This window comes from Mytilus californianus, unplaced genomic scaffold (assembly GCF_021869535.1).
Source record: "Mytilus californianus isolate M0D057914Y unplaced genomic scaffold, xbMytCali1.0.p SCAF_10, whole genome shotgun sequence".
In the NCBI taxonomy this organism is placed as follows: domain Eukaryota; kingdom Metazoa; phylum Mollusca; class Bivalvia; order Mytilida; family Mytilidae; genus Mytilus; species Mytilus californianus.
In genome coordinates this window covers 8,177,888-8,197,785 of record NW_026262582.1, presented here as the reverse complement: position 1 = coordinate 8,197,785, position 19,898 = coordinate 8,177,888, and the positions used below count along the sequence as shown (strand labels likewise).

Here is a 19,898-nt window from a genome sequence, read left to right as displayed (position 1 = left end):
ATTTCGTCCTTACGAAATTGTTTTGACGATATAGCTAAATTAAATGCAAATTCATACCGTCCTCACATAGCTTGTGTTCGTGAATTTCATATAGTAAAATATGGTAAAACATTCACTGTGTCGTGTTACTAATCAAATTCTGAGGAGAGAATGGTTATTTTCTGTACGTCAAATTTCTGTTTTCTATTTGTAATTTTAGGTGTATCCCAAAAGTTCTGGAAACTGAAAGAAATATAAAAGAGCTTGAAAACACAATTGAGGATCTGAGAGACGAAAACAGGAATCATATGCTAAAACTGGAAAAGTTTAACGAGGAAAAGACAGAATTTGAAAAGCAGCTGAGGTGAATTTTTTCAAATGTTTGGTAAAAAAAGATGGATTTTATTTTCACTTGATTTTTTAGGATCTTTTCAATGCATTAAAGTAAAGTGTATATCTTATTTCATAGCAATCCAACCGTTGGGTCGATGTTACTGCTGATGGACATTGTGTCCTCGATGATATCAGCAAGTCTGTTTTTTTATTGTTATTTCAAACTAGTTCGTTATTTAGTCGTTATACGTCTTTAGCAAATGGCGTTCCAGGTTTTCTCCGACTTATAAGTTTTAAATGTCCTATTGCTATCTTCCGCCTTTATTTTTCCGTGTTGACAGGACAAATTATTGACCTTTGTTAGACATTGATTTTCTGTAAATTTATATTATATAGAATATCAAATTATTCGAAACACTATCGATTTTCTATCCAAGACATTTAAAGTCACTGACGAGTTTCATACAAACGAAACGCGTATAGTGTACTAAATTATAAGCCTAGTTTCCATAATGAGTTTAAATAAAGGCACAGTCGTGTTAACTATTTGGATGCTAATAGTCATAAAAAAATTTCAGACTTTTAATGGTGGTCGCCAGGCGTCAACACTGGTTATTTGAGAGACGCTCAATAAATAGTCAGAAGGCCAAATCGACTGATAAATGCCTTGATGAGCATTACAAATCAAAACTTTCTAAAAATTATGTCAAATCTGAAAAAAGCCATTAAAGATTGGGTAGGAAAAACTAAACTTCTCGATTCATTGATGTTCCGGATAAACACCAGATACCTGCTTTACAGTTTAGTATCGTAGTGTAACTGTTAGGCTGCTGAAACCCTGAGGAACGAAATGTCCACCCGCAATTTTATCGAATCAGCGTGTGTGCATATATGAAGATATAAACTAAGACTATTGTTTTAGAAGTATAACCTAAGCGTGGTGTGGTCTGCTATAAATATATTCAATGAATGTTAATCTTATAATGATGCGCACTGTATATTTGCGGAGAGTTAAAGTAATGCAAAAGAAAGTGCAAGACAGTTTTATCATTTCGAAGTATTAACATGTAGTTAAAACTTGATAATAATAGTGTTCTCCATTTCATTTGCAATAGTACAAATATAGCATACGATTGATTTATATCGGCTGTGTTGAATAATTATTGTTGATAAGGATGCATTAGTAAAAATAAACACGAGAACCAACCAGATATATAATTTTATAAAAACATTGTTCTGTCTTTGCCATAGATATAAAAAAAAATTGGAAATAATTAAAGATTATTTTTTTGTCTATCTAAAAATACCTCATCTCTCATGTATTCCACCCATTCATGCAACCATCCATTTTCTTATACAGTTACGAATACACAGGTCCGACATCCTGTCGATACTTTTAGTTAGTCAGTGCACAAGGTCATGTTTTCCTCATACTGTTTATGACGTTTTTACACTTAATCCGCTATATGTGTACTGATTGAATGATGTCTGAGAAACATGATTTTTTTATTAGTTGTAACAAGCTTTGAACTAACCTTTTGTAATTACAAATACTGTTAGATCGGTACTTTTTTCATTGTGTAGATCTGATGATCGGGTAAAGCCTTTTTCAATCGATTTTTATAATTTCCTCTTATTTCATGCTGTTACACAACTTGTCCGAGTTAAATCAAGGGCTAGGTGCTCGAAAGCATCTTTAACCCCGCCACATTCGGTATGTTCCTGTCACAATTCAGAAGCCTGTAATTCCGAGGGTGTCATTGATCGCTGTCTATTATATATTTTTTTCGTTTGAATTGGTTTACATTAAGTCATTTTGGGGCTTTTTATAGCTTATTATACATTATGGGTTTCCTCATTATTGAATGCAATAGAAAGACACATAGTTGCTTAATCTTCTTCATTTGGTATTTGTCGGATAGTTGTCTCATTTGTAATTGTAGCATTATCTCCTTATTTGTAAATTGACATCAATCATGTCTATTGGTGCATTCGATTTAAACATCTTTTGTTCAGTGATACACTATTACTCAATCTGTACTGAGATTAAGAATTGAAGATATATATATATCTAAATATTTCATAAACGATGAAGCAATTACTAAATACTGAAAACTGAACTGCGTATTGACTTCAATGATAAGCTATGCAAGCTGTTGAAACCGTTTTATTATTGGTACACGCATTTAAAAAAAGGTATGATAAGAACTAGTTCAGGTTCCAATTTTGCAATACATAGTGCATATAATTGGAATTAAGTTTTAAAATTGCAAATGTCTCATTTACTTTTATTAAACAATACAGATTAAAAGACGACAAAGTGGAATTGCTGTACAATTCACTTGAAAAGGAAAGACCTGAACACGAGTCAGCAATGAAACGGTAAGAAATTTGTAAAAAAGAAGATCATATTGTCTTTTGATTTTAATTTCATTTTATATCTTTTTCCCTTTTTATTCCTATATATGAAGAAGGAGATGTAGTATGATTGCCAAAGAACTAACGATCCGCCAAAGTTCAAATGAATATAAGTAATACGGCCTTCAACAATGAAAACTCCATACCGTATAGTCGAGTATAAAGGGTCCCGAATAAAATATATGAAACAATTCAATTAAGGAAACTCTCAGCCTAATTTATAACAAAATAATTTACTAAAAAACAAAAATGGCAGACATGAAGCAACGACATCCACTGAACTACAGCTCCTGACTTGGGACAGGCAAAAAAAAAGCGGCTTGGTTTAACCTGGGACAGTGGTGCTACAGTACAACATAAGAACAAATTATTAATATTATATGGAACGCCAAAGCTGTCTTATCATGCCCATTTTTATTATATGATGTGCATTTACCTTTATATCATGTGCACTTGTCATTATATGATGTGAAAACATACTTATGTGATGTGCAAATATACTTATATGATATGCAAATATACTTATATGATGTGCAAAAATACTTATATGATGTGAAAACATACTTATATGGTGTGCAAATATCTTTAAATGATGTGCAAATATACTTATATGATGTGCAAATGTACTTACATGAAATGCAAAAATCCTTTTTTGCTGTGCAAATATATTTATATGATGTGCAAATATCCTTATTTGATGTGCAATTTCCCTTATACTTTGTGCAAACATCTTTATATGGTGTGGTTGCGTCATTATATAATGTGCTTTTAACATTACACGATGTGGTTCGGTTTACTTCATTATATGATGTCAAAACGTCTTTTAAATTATATGATGTGCTTTCATCGTTGTTATGGTCAATGAACATGATCACGATTAGAACGATTACTGTCTACGTCATAACTGATTCTGATCTGCTTCTCTGGAATTACTATAAACCCGGCTCAAATCTGTAGCTATCGTTTGGAAAATGGTTGTAATTTTAAGAGATAAACCTTGGCACGTTGGTAACTCGTTAAAAGATGAAAAAATCACATCTGATGTTGGAAAATTGTCAAAATATGAATTGCAAAGTTTAGGTTTAATTGATGGGTCTACAATAATGAACATACTATTAAAGTTATTAAATTATGGGTCCTCGACTGTGTACTGAGCACCTGGAGATCAAATGATCGATAAACCAGAGGATATTCTGCATTTTTTTTTAATGCCAGTTTACTGTTTCTGATTTAGCAGCTCTAGCCTCGTATCGGCTTCCAAAGTGCATTTTATAGAAAAAATGAGACAGTGTAATTTATCAAAAATCCACGAGTCAATCATTTCGGAGGAAGCTTTAAATCAATTAAAAAATTATTTGAAGAATTTCCCTGCTGCGGAGATAATATGATAAATCATTTTTTTTTGGCAAAAAGACACCAATTTAATCACAGTCATTTTTAAAAGTGTTTCATAACAATAGCTATACAATTCTACTCATGCATAATTATACTGATATGTATGATTGATTGATTGATTGGTTGATTTGTGTTTAACACCACTTTCAACACTATCGAACTTTTTTGTGGCGGTCAGTTTATATTGATGGAGGAAGCCGTAGTGCCCGGAGAGAACCATCACCCACAAAAGATGAATATTCGGTGCCTAACCAATCTGATTAAGATACAGATCCTGTGTCTAAGCTTTGGTTACAAGGATCTGACACCACTACATTTTACTTTCTGTTCTGGTAATTATTACATCAGCCAATGAAATTTTAGCCTATAAATGTTTGAAGGTGTGTATCAATCCGACAAAACCAGAGAATCACAAACGGTGTTTAAACAGAAAATAGATTTGATTGATTTTTGGTGTTTTTACGCCACTTTTAAGCACCGCTTTTTGGCTATTTCGTGGCGGCCAGTTTTTATTGGTGGAGGAAGCCGGAGTGCCCGGAGAAAACCACCGACCTTCGACCTCCAGGACAACTGATAATCCTAGTCAATCAAGATTTACGTCGAGTGCACCCGCACGAGCGGGGTTCGCACTCACAACCTCAGTGTTTACTGGCTAGTGATTACAGTAGTAAGTACTTAGACCATTCGGCCACCGAGGCCCCCAACAAAAAATAAAATGGAGCGTTTTCGGATCCTTGTAAGCAAAGCTTGGACGATTGGTGTCTAAATGAACATAACAAACAAAAAAACATTGTTTACAGAGGCCTGTTGGTCTCATACAAATAGAGAGTTGTGTTTTTTTTTTAAAGTGAGCGCTGCATAAGTAAAATCATTCGCTATAGATTTAAAGCCAAGCGCTGTAGATATAATGTCCAGCACAGTAGATATAAATTCCCTTTACATCTCCAGCGCTGGACTGTACATCTCAAGACCAACAGGCCTCCTTAATCATTAAAGCTTGAGGATTTAGGATGTTAAAATATCTTTTTTTAAATAAAGTCCAGTTTTCCAGCAGAAACTGTTATTAGCTCACCTGGCCAACAGGGCCAAGTGAGCTTTTCACATTACTCGGTGGCCGGCGTCCGGCGTCCGGGGTCCGGCGTCCGGCTTCCGTCGTCGTCGTCCGTTGTCCGTCGTAGTGGTCGTCGTCGTCTGTTAACTTTTATAAAAATCTTCTCCTCTGAAACTACTGGACCAAATTTAACTAAATTTGGCCACAATTATCATTGGGTATCTTGTTTAAAATGTGTCCAATGACCCCGTCTGCCGACTAAGAAGGCCGACATAGCTAAAAAAGGATATAGGGGTAAAATACAAGTTTTGTCTACTATTTTGAAAACCGTCATATGACCTACCGAATTAGACTTATTACTGGGTTTGTACTAGCATGAGCAACACGACGGGTGCCACATGTGGAGCAGGATCTTCTCTCCCTTCTAGAGCACCTAAGATCACCCCCAATTTTGGGTGAGATTCGTGTTGCTCAGTCTTTAGTTTTCTATGTTTTGTTTTGTGTACTATTGTTTGTCTGTTTGTCTTTTTCTTTTTTAGCCATGGCGTTGTCAGTGTATTTTCAACTTATGAGTTTGAATCTTTTCGCCTCTCTTTTATAAATAGAGAATATGTGACAGAGCAGAAATGTTTGGAATGTTGAGCTCTACCAATTGTTAATGGCGTCAAAGCTGTCAGGCGACTTCTTATAGGAGTTATTACCCTTAATTGACAAATTTTATGATTTGTGTTTTAATTTTTTCCTGTTATCTTGAAAACTATAATAGATAAAAAGGAACATTAAGTTGCAAAAATGATCAGATAGACAAGATCTACGAATAAGTTTTGTATGGTTGAAATCATCAGTTGACACCTTATTAGATTTATTGCCCTTTGATGACGATTTTTACCGATTTTTTGCCTAATATCTTCAAAATTATATAGATAGATAGAAACTTAAATCAGCAAAAATGATCAACTAGAAAGGATCTACATTTAAGATAATATGGAGGAAATTTCCGACGACTCTTTATTGGAGTTATTAACCTTTAATGACGATGTTTACCAATTTTGTTTTGCATTTTGCCTTATATGATAAAAATTATAATAGACAATGATAGATGAATAATAGATGGATAGAAACTTAAATAAGCAAAAATAACAAAAATGATCATCTAGGCAAGATCAACAAACAAGTCAAATTTTGCCGATAAAGTTAGAAGACTGTCACGCTTCATACATTCATAGGAGTGATTGTCCTTTTCTGATTATTATTATTTTAATTAAGTCTCTATGTACATAGCACACAAGTTCCGGGAAGTTTTACATTCCTACCTAGGAGTCCACTCCCGTATTCGGAAGAAGAAGCCCTTAAATGAGATTTATTCTTATAACCCTCTTTATTTTTTTGTGTTTTGAGCAAAAACTAAAGAGGATAGAGAGAAACTAAACAGATAAAATTATCAGCAATACAAGATCAATAAAAAAAGCGATTTTTGTCATGAATGCTATTTTTGTCTTAATTGTTGGATAAAGTCCATGCAGTTTTGAATATGTACATATACCTAGGTGAGCGACACAGGCTCTGTAGGGTCTCTAGTTGTCATACAGGCATGTAAGGCCATGTGAGCTATTCTCGTCATTATAAAGCATACGTCGTTCGTAAAATTTGACATTTTCACCTTCTTCTCTGAAACCACTCAGCTGATTTTAATAAATCTTTGTAAGAATAATGTATTGAAAGTCCTATACAAAATACCTTCATTTAGTTCCGATTGGTAAAAAAATAATACCACCAGAGTCAATCTTTGAATTTGACAGGTCATTTTTAAAAATCCTCTTCACTGAAACTGCAAAGCTATATGTTTGGAAACTCTATATGATTAATGATGAATAGATCCGTTTCAACGATTATCATTTACTATTGATAGGTTGCCGATACTGGTCACAGTGGCACATAGTTTCCATTGAAAAACAACGAGAAATGTAATATAAAAACACTTTTTTATTAAAATAATGCGCACATGAACTTTCTATAACCAACAAATTTATTCCGGCGATGAATCCTTGTAGGAGTCATTGGCTTTAAATAACAATTTTTGGGTAGAAACTGTAAACCGTTGGAATGGTGAGCAATACACGATCTAGGGCAATGTCCAAATAGTCAGCCCTACCTCTTTCATATTGCTTTTGGATAAACACTCGAGTATCTTATTCTAAATTTTAACACATTTGTTCAAGTAAAAAATAATGTTTTGTAAATATTTGTCCCTCCAAGCATTCTAAAATTGTGAACCCTTGAAATATTTTTTTTCGATAAAGGTTAAGTTCGGGGAGATTCAGTTTGCGACGGCGGCTTTTATTATTTTGCGTTTATCTTGAAAACTACAATAGATAAAAAAAAAACAAGGTGCAAGGAAAACAGTCTGAATTGGGCAATTTGGGCTCTTATGAGTGTTGTTGTTTCATTGCCTGATAACTTATTTATAGAGAAACATGTCCTTGCAAAATGGTTGGCAAGAACAGATTTACAAATAAGTATTCAAACATGAATGACTTTTTCATTTGGAGGGGATGGACGTGGGAGGAAAAATGAAATTTCTCAATTATGTTTTCAAGTCCCCACCTTAAAGAAGGGAAATAAATTCAAGACCCCCTTTCCATAGACATAAACATATACCCCTCTCCCACACACACATTTATAATAACCAAAAAATGCATTAAATTTCTATTGCTACTATAGGTATCAAATATTGCGACAGTAGTGGATCTAGAACTTCAAGTGTGGAAGTTGTTTGCGACTTCAAGGAACTTAATTTGGATATGACGGTTATGGTCTCATTGTTATTTACCATACCTTCGTTCAATTTTAGCTTCAGATGAAAAATATTCTGCTGGAAGAACATGTTGAAACTTAGGATTTAGTTCTGAACAATTGAAGCGAGCGGAGCGAGGCGAACAAAAAATCTATGTCTTTCGAGTGAAAACTTTTTCTTTAACTGTAGGGGGGTGTAGAGTCTGGGTCGAACCATGAACAGTTGGGGCAAGTATGGACACACCATTTAAGCTTGAAACAGCTCTGAATTTGGATTATGATTAAATAGTTGACAAACCATAGGTTTCTGACACAGAATGAATGTTGTTTAAGACCTTAAAAAATTGAAATAAGACAATTACCTATTATATGGTCCAATATCCAAATCTATATGGTTAGATTCAGCATATCAAAGAACCCCAAGAATTCATTTTTTGTTGAAATCAAACAAAGTTTAATTTAGACCCTTTGGACCTCAATTTTTGGAACAATTTGAAAACAGGGCCCAAAATCAAAAATTTAATAACACGGTTAGATTAAGCATATTTAAGAACCCCAATAATTCAACTAGCTCCTGTTTTAATGGATCTAAATCTTCCTCGGAAATGTTTGAAACGTTGATTTTTTTATTAAATGGCTCTGTCTCATTTTTTCTATAAAATGCACTTTCGGAAGCTGATACGAGGCCGGAGCTGCTAAATCAGAAACTGTGGACTGGCATTAAAAAAAAAGAAAAGAAAGACAGAATATCCTCTGGTTTATCAAATATCTCCAGGTGCTCAATTCACAGTCGAGGACCCATAATTTAATAACTTTAACCGTATTTTCATTATTGTACACCCATCGATTAAACCTAAACTTTGCTATTAATTTTTTGACAATTTTCCAACAATATTAGATGTGATTTTTGCATCTTTAAAAATAGTTACCAACGTGCCAAGGTTTATCTCTTTTAAAATCTCAACCATTTTCCAAACGATAGCTACAGATTTGAGCCGGGTTTATAGTAATTCCGGAGAAGCAGATCGGAATCAGTTATGACGTAGACAGTAATCCTTCTCATCGTAATCTCGTTCATTGACCATAACAACGACGAAAGCACATCACATAAGGACGTTTTGACATCATATAATGAAGCAAACCGAACCACATCATATAATGTTACAAGCACATTATATAATGATACAACCACATTATATAATGATACAACCACATCATATAAAGATGTTTGCACATAATATTTGGGAAAATGCACATCATATAAGAATATGTGCACATCATATAAGTATATTTGCACATCATATAAGGATTTATGCACATCATATAAGGATCTATGCACATCATATAAGTACATTTGCACATCATATAAGTACATTTGCACATCATATTTAGTATATTTGCACATCATATAAGTATATTTGTATATCATATAAGTATGTTTGCACATCATATAAGTATGTTTGCACATTATAAAAGTATATTTGCACATCATATACGTATGTTTGCACATCATATAAGCATATTTGTATATCATATAAGTATGTTTGCACATCATATAAAGCTGTTTGCACATCATATAATGAAAAGTGCACATCACATAAAGGTGAATGCACATCATATAATGAAAATTAGCATAATAAATCTGTTTTGGAGTTCCATAATATTAGTTGAAAGGGCTGAACTCATTAGATCGATTCAAAGCCGAAAAATAACTAACAAAAACACTAATCAGACGAGGCAGGAAATTTATACATCCCCTACAATAAAAAGACACAAAGTACAGATCTGAGAGTAATCGAAATTACTGACAGCTATTTCAAAGCCAATTTACAATAAAACAAAAAAAATGTCATGTCTCTAAACTAAAATATCAATCAGTAAATATCCAACATCCAATGGATTTAGTATAAAGACGTCATTAACAGTCAAGAAAAAAAAACATGACTTCGTGCAATGCCAACGTATATATGTATCGACAGATTGTAAAACCGTGAATGTGCATATGTGTATAAGAATACTCTTTAGTATGGTTTTAATTAACTGATAACAAAATCAATATTTATACAAATAAAACCACTAATCAAAGATGTGTTGAATTGGTAACTTTTTAGAATAAGTTTATTTAAAGGATCGATAAGTTTACCCGGGTCGTATATAAATTTCCGATCTCGGTAAACAACGTCATCGTAAAAAGTAGGATGTGCTATTCCGTTTGAAATAAGTTTTCTACATGAACAGCCAAAAAATCCAAACCAAATCTTTGTATCTATGGAAGAACTTAGTAGAGGTTTTAAGTAATTTGAAGTAACGAAATCCCTGCCTTAAAATTTTACCACTAGTACATAGATTACCCTCGTTAAAATCCAAAATTATATCAAATTATTATTCGCATATGGTCAAGATTATACTTCAATATTTCAATTTGTAACCAAACGTGTATAAGATAATCTCAAAAGATCCATGATTTGAAAAATAGTCTCAGCTGAATTGAAATTGGTAAATTCCTCAAAATTTGCATACGACAGTTCAATTACATGCAAATAAAGTGGCAATATATTTACTCTGGATTTTATTGCAAATATTACTTAATAAAGCGCTACAACATATATGCTAAACTTCACCTAATCGCTTAGAACATAATTAATTGAAATGTCAAACGCATGCATTATACAACTTTACTGACTACCAGAAAATGAAATAACTTTCAAGATATATATAGATTCTTAGATTTGTACCAGTGGATTATCAGACTTATCCAATCGACGAGGACTTAAAAATTCGATAATCAAACTATCGAAATTGGAAAAAATCCAATACTCCACACGTTACTAAGTATGAATCTGTCTCTCTAACGATTATCAAATACATTTTCATAATTGATAAACATAAAACCCCCATCGATTGACTTCACATTTTTACGTCATATACCTAATTGATGCACAAACCCTTCATTTATGAACAGGCAAACATTAATAAAAGATAACAACTTTTATTCAAGAACATTGAATTTAATGAAAGATATATTCATATGTAGAAGTAAACAACTCGAACAATAATTTATGGAGGTAGAACTATTTCCCCGCAATTAAAGTTTTTATAAAATTGTCAATTTCTCTAATAGGTGTAAGCACATTTGATTTATCCTTAGAGCTGCCAAAGGTTATGACCTTTAAACTTTACCAATCTTCACTGAGATCATCGGGTACCACACGTCGATTTAATCAATGGACTCAGAAAAGGTTAAATTGCCAAATAATTAGAGAAATCATATTTCAACACTTTGTCAAGATGAAATACAAAAATCGTTTCAGACAGAAAGTAAAATTATTTAATATATACAAGTTAATAATAATCAATTTTTTTTTAATTCGACATAACTAATCTGTTCTTTGACCTTTTGAAACTTCATACAAGAATAAGGACATTTGATATGGTTGTCAAGGAGACATATTTACAGCAGAGTCAAAATGGCGAGGATGTTATCAACTATAGATCACCGTACGGCCTTCGACAAAGAGAAAAAATCATACTTTAGAGTCAGCCTTAAAGGTGACAATAAGACAAAATATGAAATCATTCAAACGAAAAAAACTAATGCCCAAGTTTACAGCAAAACAAATAAAAGAAAAAAAAAACCAAACAAATATGACAGACACCAATCACTTAACTATAGGCTAAAGACTTGGACGGTCGCAAAAAGAATGTGACAGGGTTAAGCAAGGTTACAAACATTAAACATTCCCACTAAACTTACCGAGTTGTGTAATAGCACAACATGAGAATACATTGTAAAAATTAGTTGGAAATGACCTGATTTAACAGATTATTACAAAAAAAATACAACTGACATAACGACAAATGAAAGTCAGAATGTGCCGATCTAACAGTATTCGCAGCGACTGGAAGTTGTTTACAATAACTATTAAATAAATCAAACTTTCTCCCAGACTAAAGGATTACATTTATTTCAAACTAGGTTAGAAATGCAGTATACGGCAGTGCAGAATGAGTGTTTTGAACTCTGCTTGATACTCCAAAATATACACAATAGCTCTGAAATGTGAGTTCCATTCATTAATCCATATTGTGTTATGTTTATTAAAGTGTCATTATATTATATTATTATATTTATTTGGTCTTATTTATCGAATATCTATTTCCTGCCAATCATGACGATCAAAATCTGTGGTCTTTATACTGGTAACATAAGCTTCACAAAATTCCTTTTAAAGAGAGATGCATAGGCGGGTCGTCTATATGTTTGGCTTAACATCTTTTCAACTGTTCTTTTCACAATTCCTTTTGAAGTAAAAGATGGCCTCCAAAAATATTGATATTGCGATGAGATGTATTCAGCTAGTGGTGTCGATCAGATGGGGAATCTTGAAAATTCGAAAGATCTACTCAAAAAAGTAAAATCACAATCTTAACAGTTTTCATTATTATCAAAACTTTTGAATTTCCTTTACACAAATATTCTCCATGCTCAATTGTAAGATAAATTACATTGTATCATTAATCAATGAAAATCGTAGACACAAATTCCTTACTTTGGTTATAATAAATACTACTTTGTGAAGAACAGCACTGATTACAACAACAAATACACTTAGGATTATATCATTCAAATGCTTGACCTTTTGACTGACTCCTGATATTTTTCTATTGATATTTCAACGTTCAACAGACATTCGGTTTTCTGAAAGAAAATTAGTATGCACATCTATTGGTCGACTTGTTTTTGTATTCATGTAAAGCATATGTCACATAGAACATGTTCAAAGAAAAAAGCAAAAGCCTGATCTTTAACATGTTAAGTTTACCTTTCTGATTTATTGATATATATATATATATATATATATAAATAAACTCATCATAGATATCAGGAATGTTCAGATTTTCAGATTTCCAATTTTATACCTTATTGTCGACTTCAGTTACTGAAAATTTTTCAATTTAACTCCAACATTCACTCAGAATGAAATCGTTCATATGAAGTGACTTATAAACTTTCACTACAAACAGGGATTTGGAAAAACCAAAAAACTGACTGATGGTTTACTGTGTTTTTTCAACCCCGTACGGACACAAATCAATATTTTGATCGCTGCAAGTTTGTTTTTTTTATAAATGAAGCGAATACTTAACAGATTGGCTTCAATTTTATGTACTCCTTAAAACATTCGCCTGATCTCATTAGAACACTAAAAGAAAATCTTTAGCAACCTTAATTAGAGCTATATTTGTATGGCACTATCCCTGGTTATTCAGTTGAAACTATGACCTATAACTCCTCAAAATTTGAATTTGTAGTATGATGTGATATGTTAATGTTTTATTAATACGTTTTCTTTGTTGTAGATCTTTTGAAAAGTTAGGCTCTGTAATCGACAAAAACATTTTCAGGCAGAAATTAGAAGAAACAGCAGCTAAGGAAAACACGTTAGCAAAAGAAACGAATAAAATAATGAAAAACTTCGCATCTGCTAAAGATAAAAAAGGGTGCATCAAGGTTTTAACGAAAAGGTAAAGAAGTAACAAAATACTTTTGTTTTATGAATTTTAGATTTACACACATGATTTATTAGTATAATAAATCGTTAAAAAATTCTATGAAAGACAGCAGGCTTAAAATTGAGAATTATAGACGACCGTTCCGTTTAGTGGCAATACAATCGTAGGAATATAATCAGAACAAAGCAGATGTAATGATACTTTTCAATACAGAAGGGGTTCTATATTACGAGGTCAGACAGTGTAGTGGAATTCTTAAAGAAAGGGGTGACTAATATTTCTTTAAACAAGGAAAAGACATACTAAGAACAACGTCGGAGAATTGGTCAAGGTGAAACAGTTTGCTTACCAGGAAGTCATAGGAGCAAATTTTTCATTCAAACTTAACGATCTTTTCACCAAGATAACTATTTTAGTACTAGTATTAAAGATTTTAGCTCCACCAAGAGATTGCGAAAAAGAATAATAAATCATATATTGTCCGTAATTTATTTCCTCGATGATGGCAAACAGGTTCTTGTGTGTTTATTGTAGTTGTGTGAGTGTTTTTTTTTTCTTTTATTTGGTGTTGCTGATCTATTTTGCAATTTTAAGTTCCTCTCCATCTATTAAGGTTTCTAAATAATCATCAGTCAGCATTCGCACATACAGTTGGTAGACATCGTCATTTAGAATTGAGGCGAAAGATACCAAAGGGACATTCAAACTCATAAGCCGAAATTAAACTGACAAAGCCATGGCTAAAAAAGAAAAAGACAAACAGACAAACAATAGTACACAAAACACAACATAGAAAACTAAAGACTCAGCAACACGAACCCCACCAAAAAATGGGGGGGTGATCACAGGTGCTCCGGAAGGGTAAGCAGATCCTGCTCCACATGTGGCACCCGTCGTGTTGCTCATGTTAGTAAAAACCCGATAATAAGTCTTATTCGGTAGGTCACATTCGGAAAAAGGGGACAGGATTGTAGTTACGACATAAGGAACATATCCGCTATCATCTGTGAAACGGATATTCCGTAACGGTTAACCATCTCGTGATGGAGTCGGTGACATGTTCGAAGGGATGATTTCAACTTCACCACTTGGAACTCTTGGTTTAATAGCTTCCTTGTGAGCAACAACCCTCTATCAAGGAAATCATGATAGGAAATACAAGCCCTGGAGTATCGTATCAACTGGGAGATATATACTCCGTATGCAGGCGCTGCTGGAATGTTGCTACATAAAAATGGAAAGTTCACCATAAGGAATCTGATTTCATCTCTTTTGTCATCAAGTTTTGTTTTCAACCGACCGTCATTGTCAATTTCTAGATGCAAGACAAAATATGAGGCAGAGTTAACTGTGTCTGTTGTATCCTTTATCTCAAGTTCGATCGGATAGATGCGTTCAACATAGTCACCAAATTTTGAATTATTTAGTAAGAGAACATCATCTATGTAGCGGAAAGTAAAGTTAAAAGATATTGCTAACTTATTTTCTTTCTTCCTAAGAAGTTCCTGTATGAAGTCAGCCTCATATGAATAAAGAAACAGGTCGGCAAGAAGAGGGGCACAGTGGGTTCCCATAGAAATGCCGATTGTTTGTTGAAAAACACGTCCTCCAAACGTATCAAATATGTTTTCAATAAAGAAATCAAGCATTTTTATAATGTCAGTTTCAGAGAATTTTTTGTTAGAATCAGAGTGAATTTTTACAAAGTAGGATTTATCCCTCCCTAAAACAAGATATTTGTATGTACATTGGTCATTCTTTTTAATGAAACAAACTCTTTCAATTTGTCTATTAGTTTGGAATGGGGAATACTTGTGTAAAGTGTAAAGTGTAGAAAAGTCAAATGTTTTAATACTATTGCAAGATGAAAGAGTCTTAGATTGCATGTACTCTAAAAGATCTTTGGAATTATTTGTATCCACATCTGATTCACGCCACCTCTAGAATATGTAGTTTCACAATAACTTTTAAGCCCGGCTTTTATTGCTGATAAAATTGATGTTAATAATTTAGAAAGAGGTTTCGTGGTACACTTTAAGGTTATTAATGTCTATAAAGAGTCCACTAACGCCTTTTGTGATTCAACTTATTTGTAGTTCTTTTCTTGCTGTTCACCTTTGCTTTTTAAATTTCTATTTTTCAATAATCATTTTTAGAATAATTAGCAAACACGACAAAAGGGTGAATTCGTCATTAAAAGGCATTTACTGTAATTTTGACCAGGTTAGTTTAAGATTGATTGATTGATTGATAGGTGTTTAACGCCACTTAAAACGATATTGACCTATTTCGTGGACCTCAGTTTTTATTGATGGAGGGAGCCAGAGTGCCAGTAAAGAATTACCGACTTTCGGTAGGAAAACTGACAATCTTAGTCAATTCATATTGGAGTTGAGCGCACCTGTCACGTGCGGGATTCGAACTCACAACCTCGATGTTGACAAGCTTGTGATACAGAAGTTCGACTACTTAGAATACTGAGGCCCCGTTAGCTAGACAATCCTGGCAGTACCAATGCATTGACCACTGGTCCAAAACCGCATAATGAAGTTTGAACTTAATTTTATTGAATTCTAAATTCATAAACGTAGATTTTAAAAACAAAAGTACTTGAGCACTTAAAGAACTATTTGAAGGAAAGTTAACTTAAAAAGATAGCCAATTAAAACCACCTTGGTCAACTTAACTGAGGCAACGATATTAGGCTACAGCTGCTAAAGGTTTGTCTGCATTAGCCGTGTATGCCAATAGTTTTACTTTATATTGAAAAAAAGATCAGTTGGAGAACCTCAATATGATTTTGTTTTCATTAATTCATAATGAATATTGCTGTTATAAATAATCAGATATATGTACATATGTCAGAAATAAGCAGTGTTGCTTCGTCTGAATAGATTAGATACACAATATTTGGGCAAAATAAGAACATAATATATTAAAGTGTTTTACTAAGAACACAATTTAACATACAGTTTTGTTGTATTTGAAAAAAAAATTGTTTTCAATGATTTATTTTAAAATATGCGAACGGTAGTTGAAACTTTTAAAAATCGTTTTATGATATGGTAACTGAATGATAAGGTGAATGTCAAGTAACTGTAAATACTTTATAATTCACACACAACGTTTATGCGGACAACAATACGCGCGTTTGGCGTTTGGTGTGTGTTATGCTTGGTCTATCAAAATATCGGTATAGGCTAACATGTAGAAGTGAAGGAAATACCAAACAGAGACCTTCATAAATGTTTTTTTTTCGTACAAATAACCTATTGCTCCTTCATGTACCTCCTTCTAAAGCTGGTCACATATTATATTAACCATAGTCAAAATTTACAATAACTCTACATTTATTTGAAACAAAATATTATTGAATTTTTCCAATTTCGCTTCCCTAATTGCTCCATTTTTGAACTTGCAAATCAAAAATGTAATAGTTAGAAGTTTTGTATTTGTTGAGTGCAACCATGTGTGATGACCTTGATAATGGGTGTGTCTTATGCTTAGTCTATGACAATATCGGTACATGCTAACATAACTTTGAGCATTGAACATGATTAGGCTTACTAGTCCTTGCCTTTAATACTTTATATTTTTTTTAACAAATCGTTCACGGAAAACAAAATAAAGATTGAGTTCGAAAATGACGATTTTTATACCATTCAAGAGTAATGGTCCTTAATAGTTTTCAGAATTGTCGGTTATGTTGATTTCGTTCGATAACTGGAGAAAACTTGATGCAACCCTTTCAAGATTTGATATCAAAAACAGCAATATAAGAGGTACCGGTTTTTATTTTGTTTTTATAAGTGAATGTAGGATTGTGGATTTTTAAATGCACAATTATATCATCATTTAGTGTAAAACTCTGCACTGATTTGTCGTATTGCCGGCACAAAAATGATATATTTAACAGGATAGAATATATGTAAATGTGCCAAAGAGTCTTACCCTACTGAAGATTAAGAAATCACGAATATAGTTTCTACAATATATAATATTTTTTCGTTAAAAGTAGATGCTTAAATCTCAGAAAAAATTAACAGATAATTCAAATGTATAATTTAGGGTTATTATAATAATCATATACAAATTCCTTGATTTTACAATGAAAATTGGTACAAAAATCGGTACTTATCTGTATCGTAGACAGATCCAGATCTGTTGTAGAATATGCCGTTATACCACGGCTAAGGGTTGAAAGTCAAAATTATATTCTCAGGTGACGTGTTTACTTGTATGTATAAAATAAACTTATCATAAATACCATTTAAATTGTGTACGCCAGACGCGCGTATTGTCTATACAAGACTCATCAGAGACGCTCAAATAAAATAGATTTAAAAGTACGAAGTTGCAGAGCATTGAGGACGAACAATTCCGAAAGGTTTTGAAAAATACAGCTAATTCAAAGTAATGTATTCATGTTGTAGAAAATCCTTAGTATTTCAAAGAAATTAAACTTTTGTTGGTAGTTAATTTATAATTACGATAATATCTGACTTAATAATAATTTAGATCAACACATATGTGTTATTTACTGGACGGGTGATACCTGCGGGAAGGAAACATCCACCAGCAGTGTCATCGACCCAGTGGTTGTAAATAAACTTATCATAAATACCAGGTTTGAAGTTTTTTAAGTCAAATCGCGTTTTGCTTCTTACGACTCATCAGTGTCGGTCAAATAAATAAAATAAATAGGCCAAATAAAGAACGAAGTTAAAAAGCATTCAATTTGAGATTCCAAAATTCCGAAAGGTAATGCAAAATAAAGCTAAGATAATATATTCCTTGTATAAAACAATCCTTAGTATTTCGAACAATTCAAAGTTTAGTTGACAGTTGACGTTTAATTTATGATTATGATCTTATCAATGATAATGTATGTCAACACAGAAGTGTTGTGTACGAGGCTGGTGCTACCATCGGGGAGAGATCATCCATCAGCAGTGGCATTGACCCAGTGGTTGTAAATAAACACATCAAAGATACCAGGATAAAATGCAATTCGCGCGTTTCATCTATAAAATGCTCATCAATGGGGCTCGAATCAACTGATACACACATTTTTAGAACTGTTTTTATTACCCAAGCTCAATATTCATTTTTCATAACAAAAGTTAATAATAATATAAAGATAATAAGTTGTGATACAATTTTATTTACTCATTTATTTCCATCAATGATATAATTGACTTAAAAATATTCTTCATCTGAACTTTGAAGAGCTTTTGATTGAAAAGATTTTGAGCCCGAAATATATTAGAAAAATATATATATAAATATGAGCCGTATTTATCAACTGATAATAATCTGACATACAAATCTATACTGTAAACTACAATAACCATAACTATACTTTAATAGATTCGAGAAAACATATTCTACATGTGACAATGGTATCCCATCAGATGAAAATACAGACATGGAAGATAATACAACCAACAGTTCTTGCCAGAAGTAAGTATTGTATTAAATAGCAGCAAACAACTATCGATACGAAATAATTCATACTAAAAAGCTCATAATTCCATGTATGTTCTTCCCTTCTACAAACTCTTAGTCATATCCAATACAGTACATTATTTTACACCTATGCACAATATTTTCTGCGAAACTATGTAATTGTTAGAAAAGAAATTAACAGCTACATGCTGACTTCAAATGAAATATTTGGTAAAAATTACAAGATTAGTTTCCAGGAAACACACTCAGTAACTGAAGAGACGCACCAACTCCAATAACTTCTTTTAAGTCAAAATTTGTATTGCAAATAACTTTTTGAAAAGTATTTGAAATGATTCTATAAAGAAACGTCACTGGCGTCATCTAAACTAAATCATGTGCAAATGTTCATTAGACTAAAGTGTAATTTTCGACATTTCCAAAAAAGAAATGTTTAACACAAACGAAAAAAGTATGTCGCCTGTTTTTTTTTTTTTTTTTTTATATTTTGAGAACTAAAGTCGGTTGTATCTTGTCGCATGAAACCATGAACATGACATTGCAGTTTGTTTCTTAATCAAGTTCTTATATAATGATCAATTTTAAATTGACGTTGTCGCCACTAAATGATAATTTATCTGTAAAATCTGCAGTAATGTCAAGGTTGTGTTTTGAATATAACAGATATCTACAAATTTGTAGCAAAAACAAGAAATTGCAAAATTACTATATATGGTATGATGTAGTGCGTTATTTTCATTGTTAAGTGTATCTAATTAGAAAACGTAGACTTAACATTAAATTTCTTACTTTTTGTAAATTGTACAGTTATTTTTTTGAAGGTAAAGAAATTTTATGGAACTATATAGATGATCCGGTTGATTTTACTTCTATGTGTGCAATAATATGACTTTTAATTTCGAAACAATTACAATAACTGTGCATATGGACGATTTTCTTTCGATAG

General features: G+C 32.5%; 1 protein-coding gene across 1 annotated transcript in view; it reads left to right on the top strand.

Moving 5' to 3' along the window:
- Positions 1–19,898, top strand: part of LOC127717552 (uncharacterized) — an 89,073-nt gene that overhangs the window by 65,187 nt on the left and 3,988 nt on the right. Inside the window, exons 16-20 of the mRNA XM_052223235.1 lie at positions 200–343; positions 2,617–2,694; positions 11,946–12,029; positions 13,331–13,495; positions 18,854–18,946. Coding sequence (XP_052079195.1) covers positions 200–343; positions 2,617–2,694; positions 11,946–12,029; positions 13,331–13,495; positions 18,854–18,946 — 564 coding nt within the window. The remainder of the gene's footprint in view (positions 1–199; positions 344–2,616; positions 2,695–11,945; positions 12,030–13,330; positions 13,496–18,853; positions 18,947–19,898) is intronic.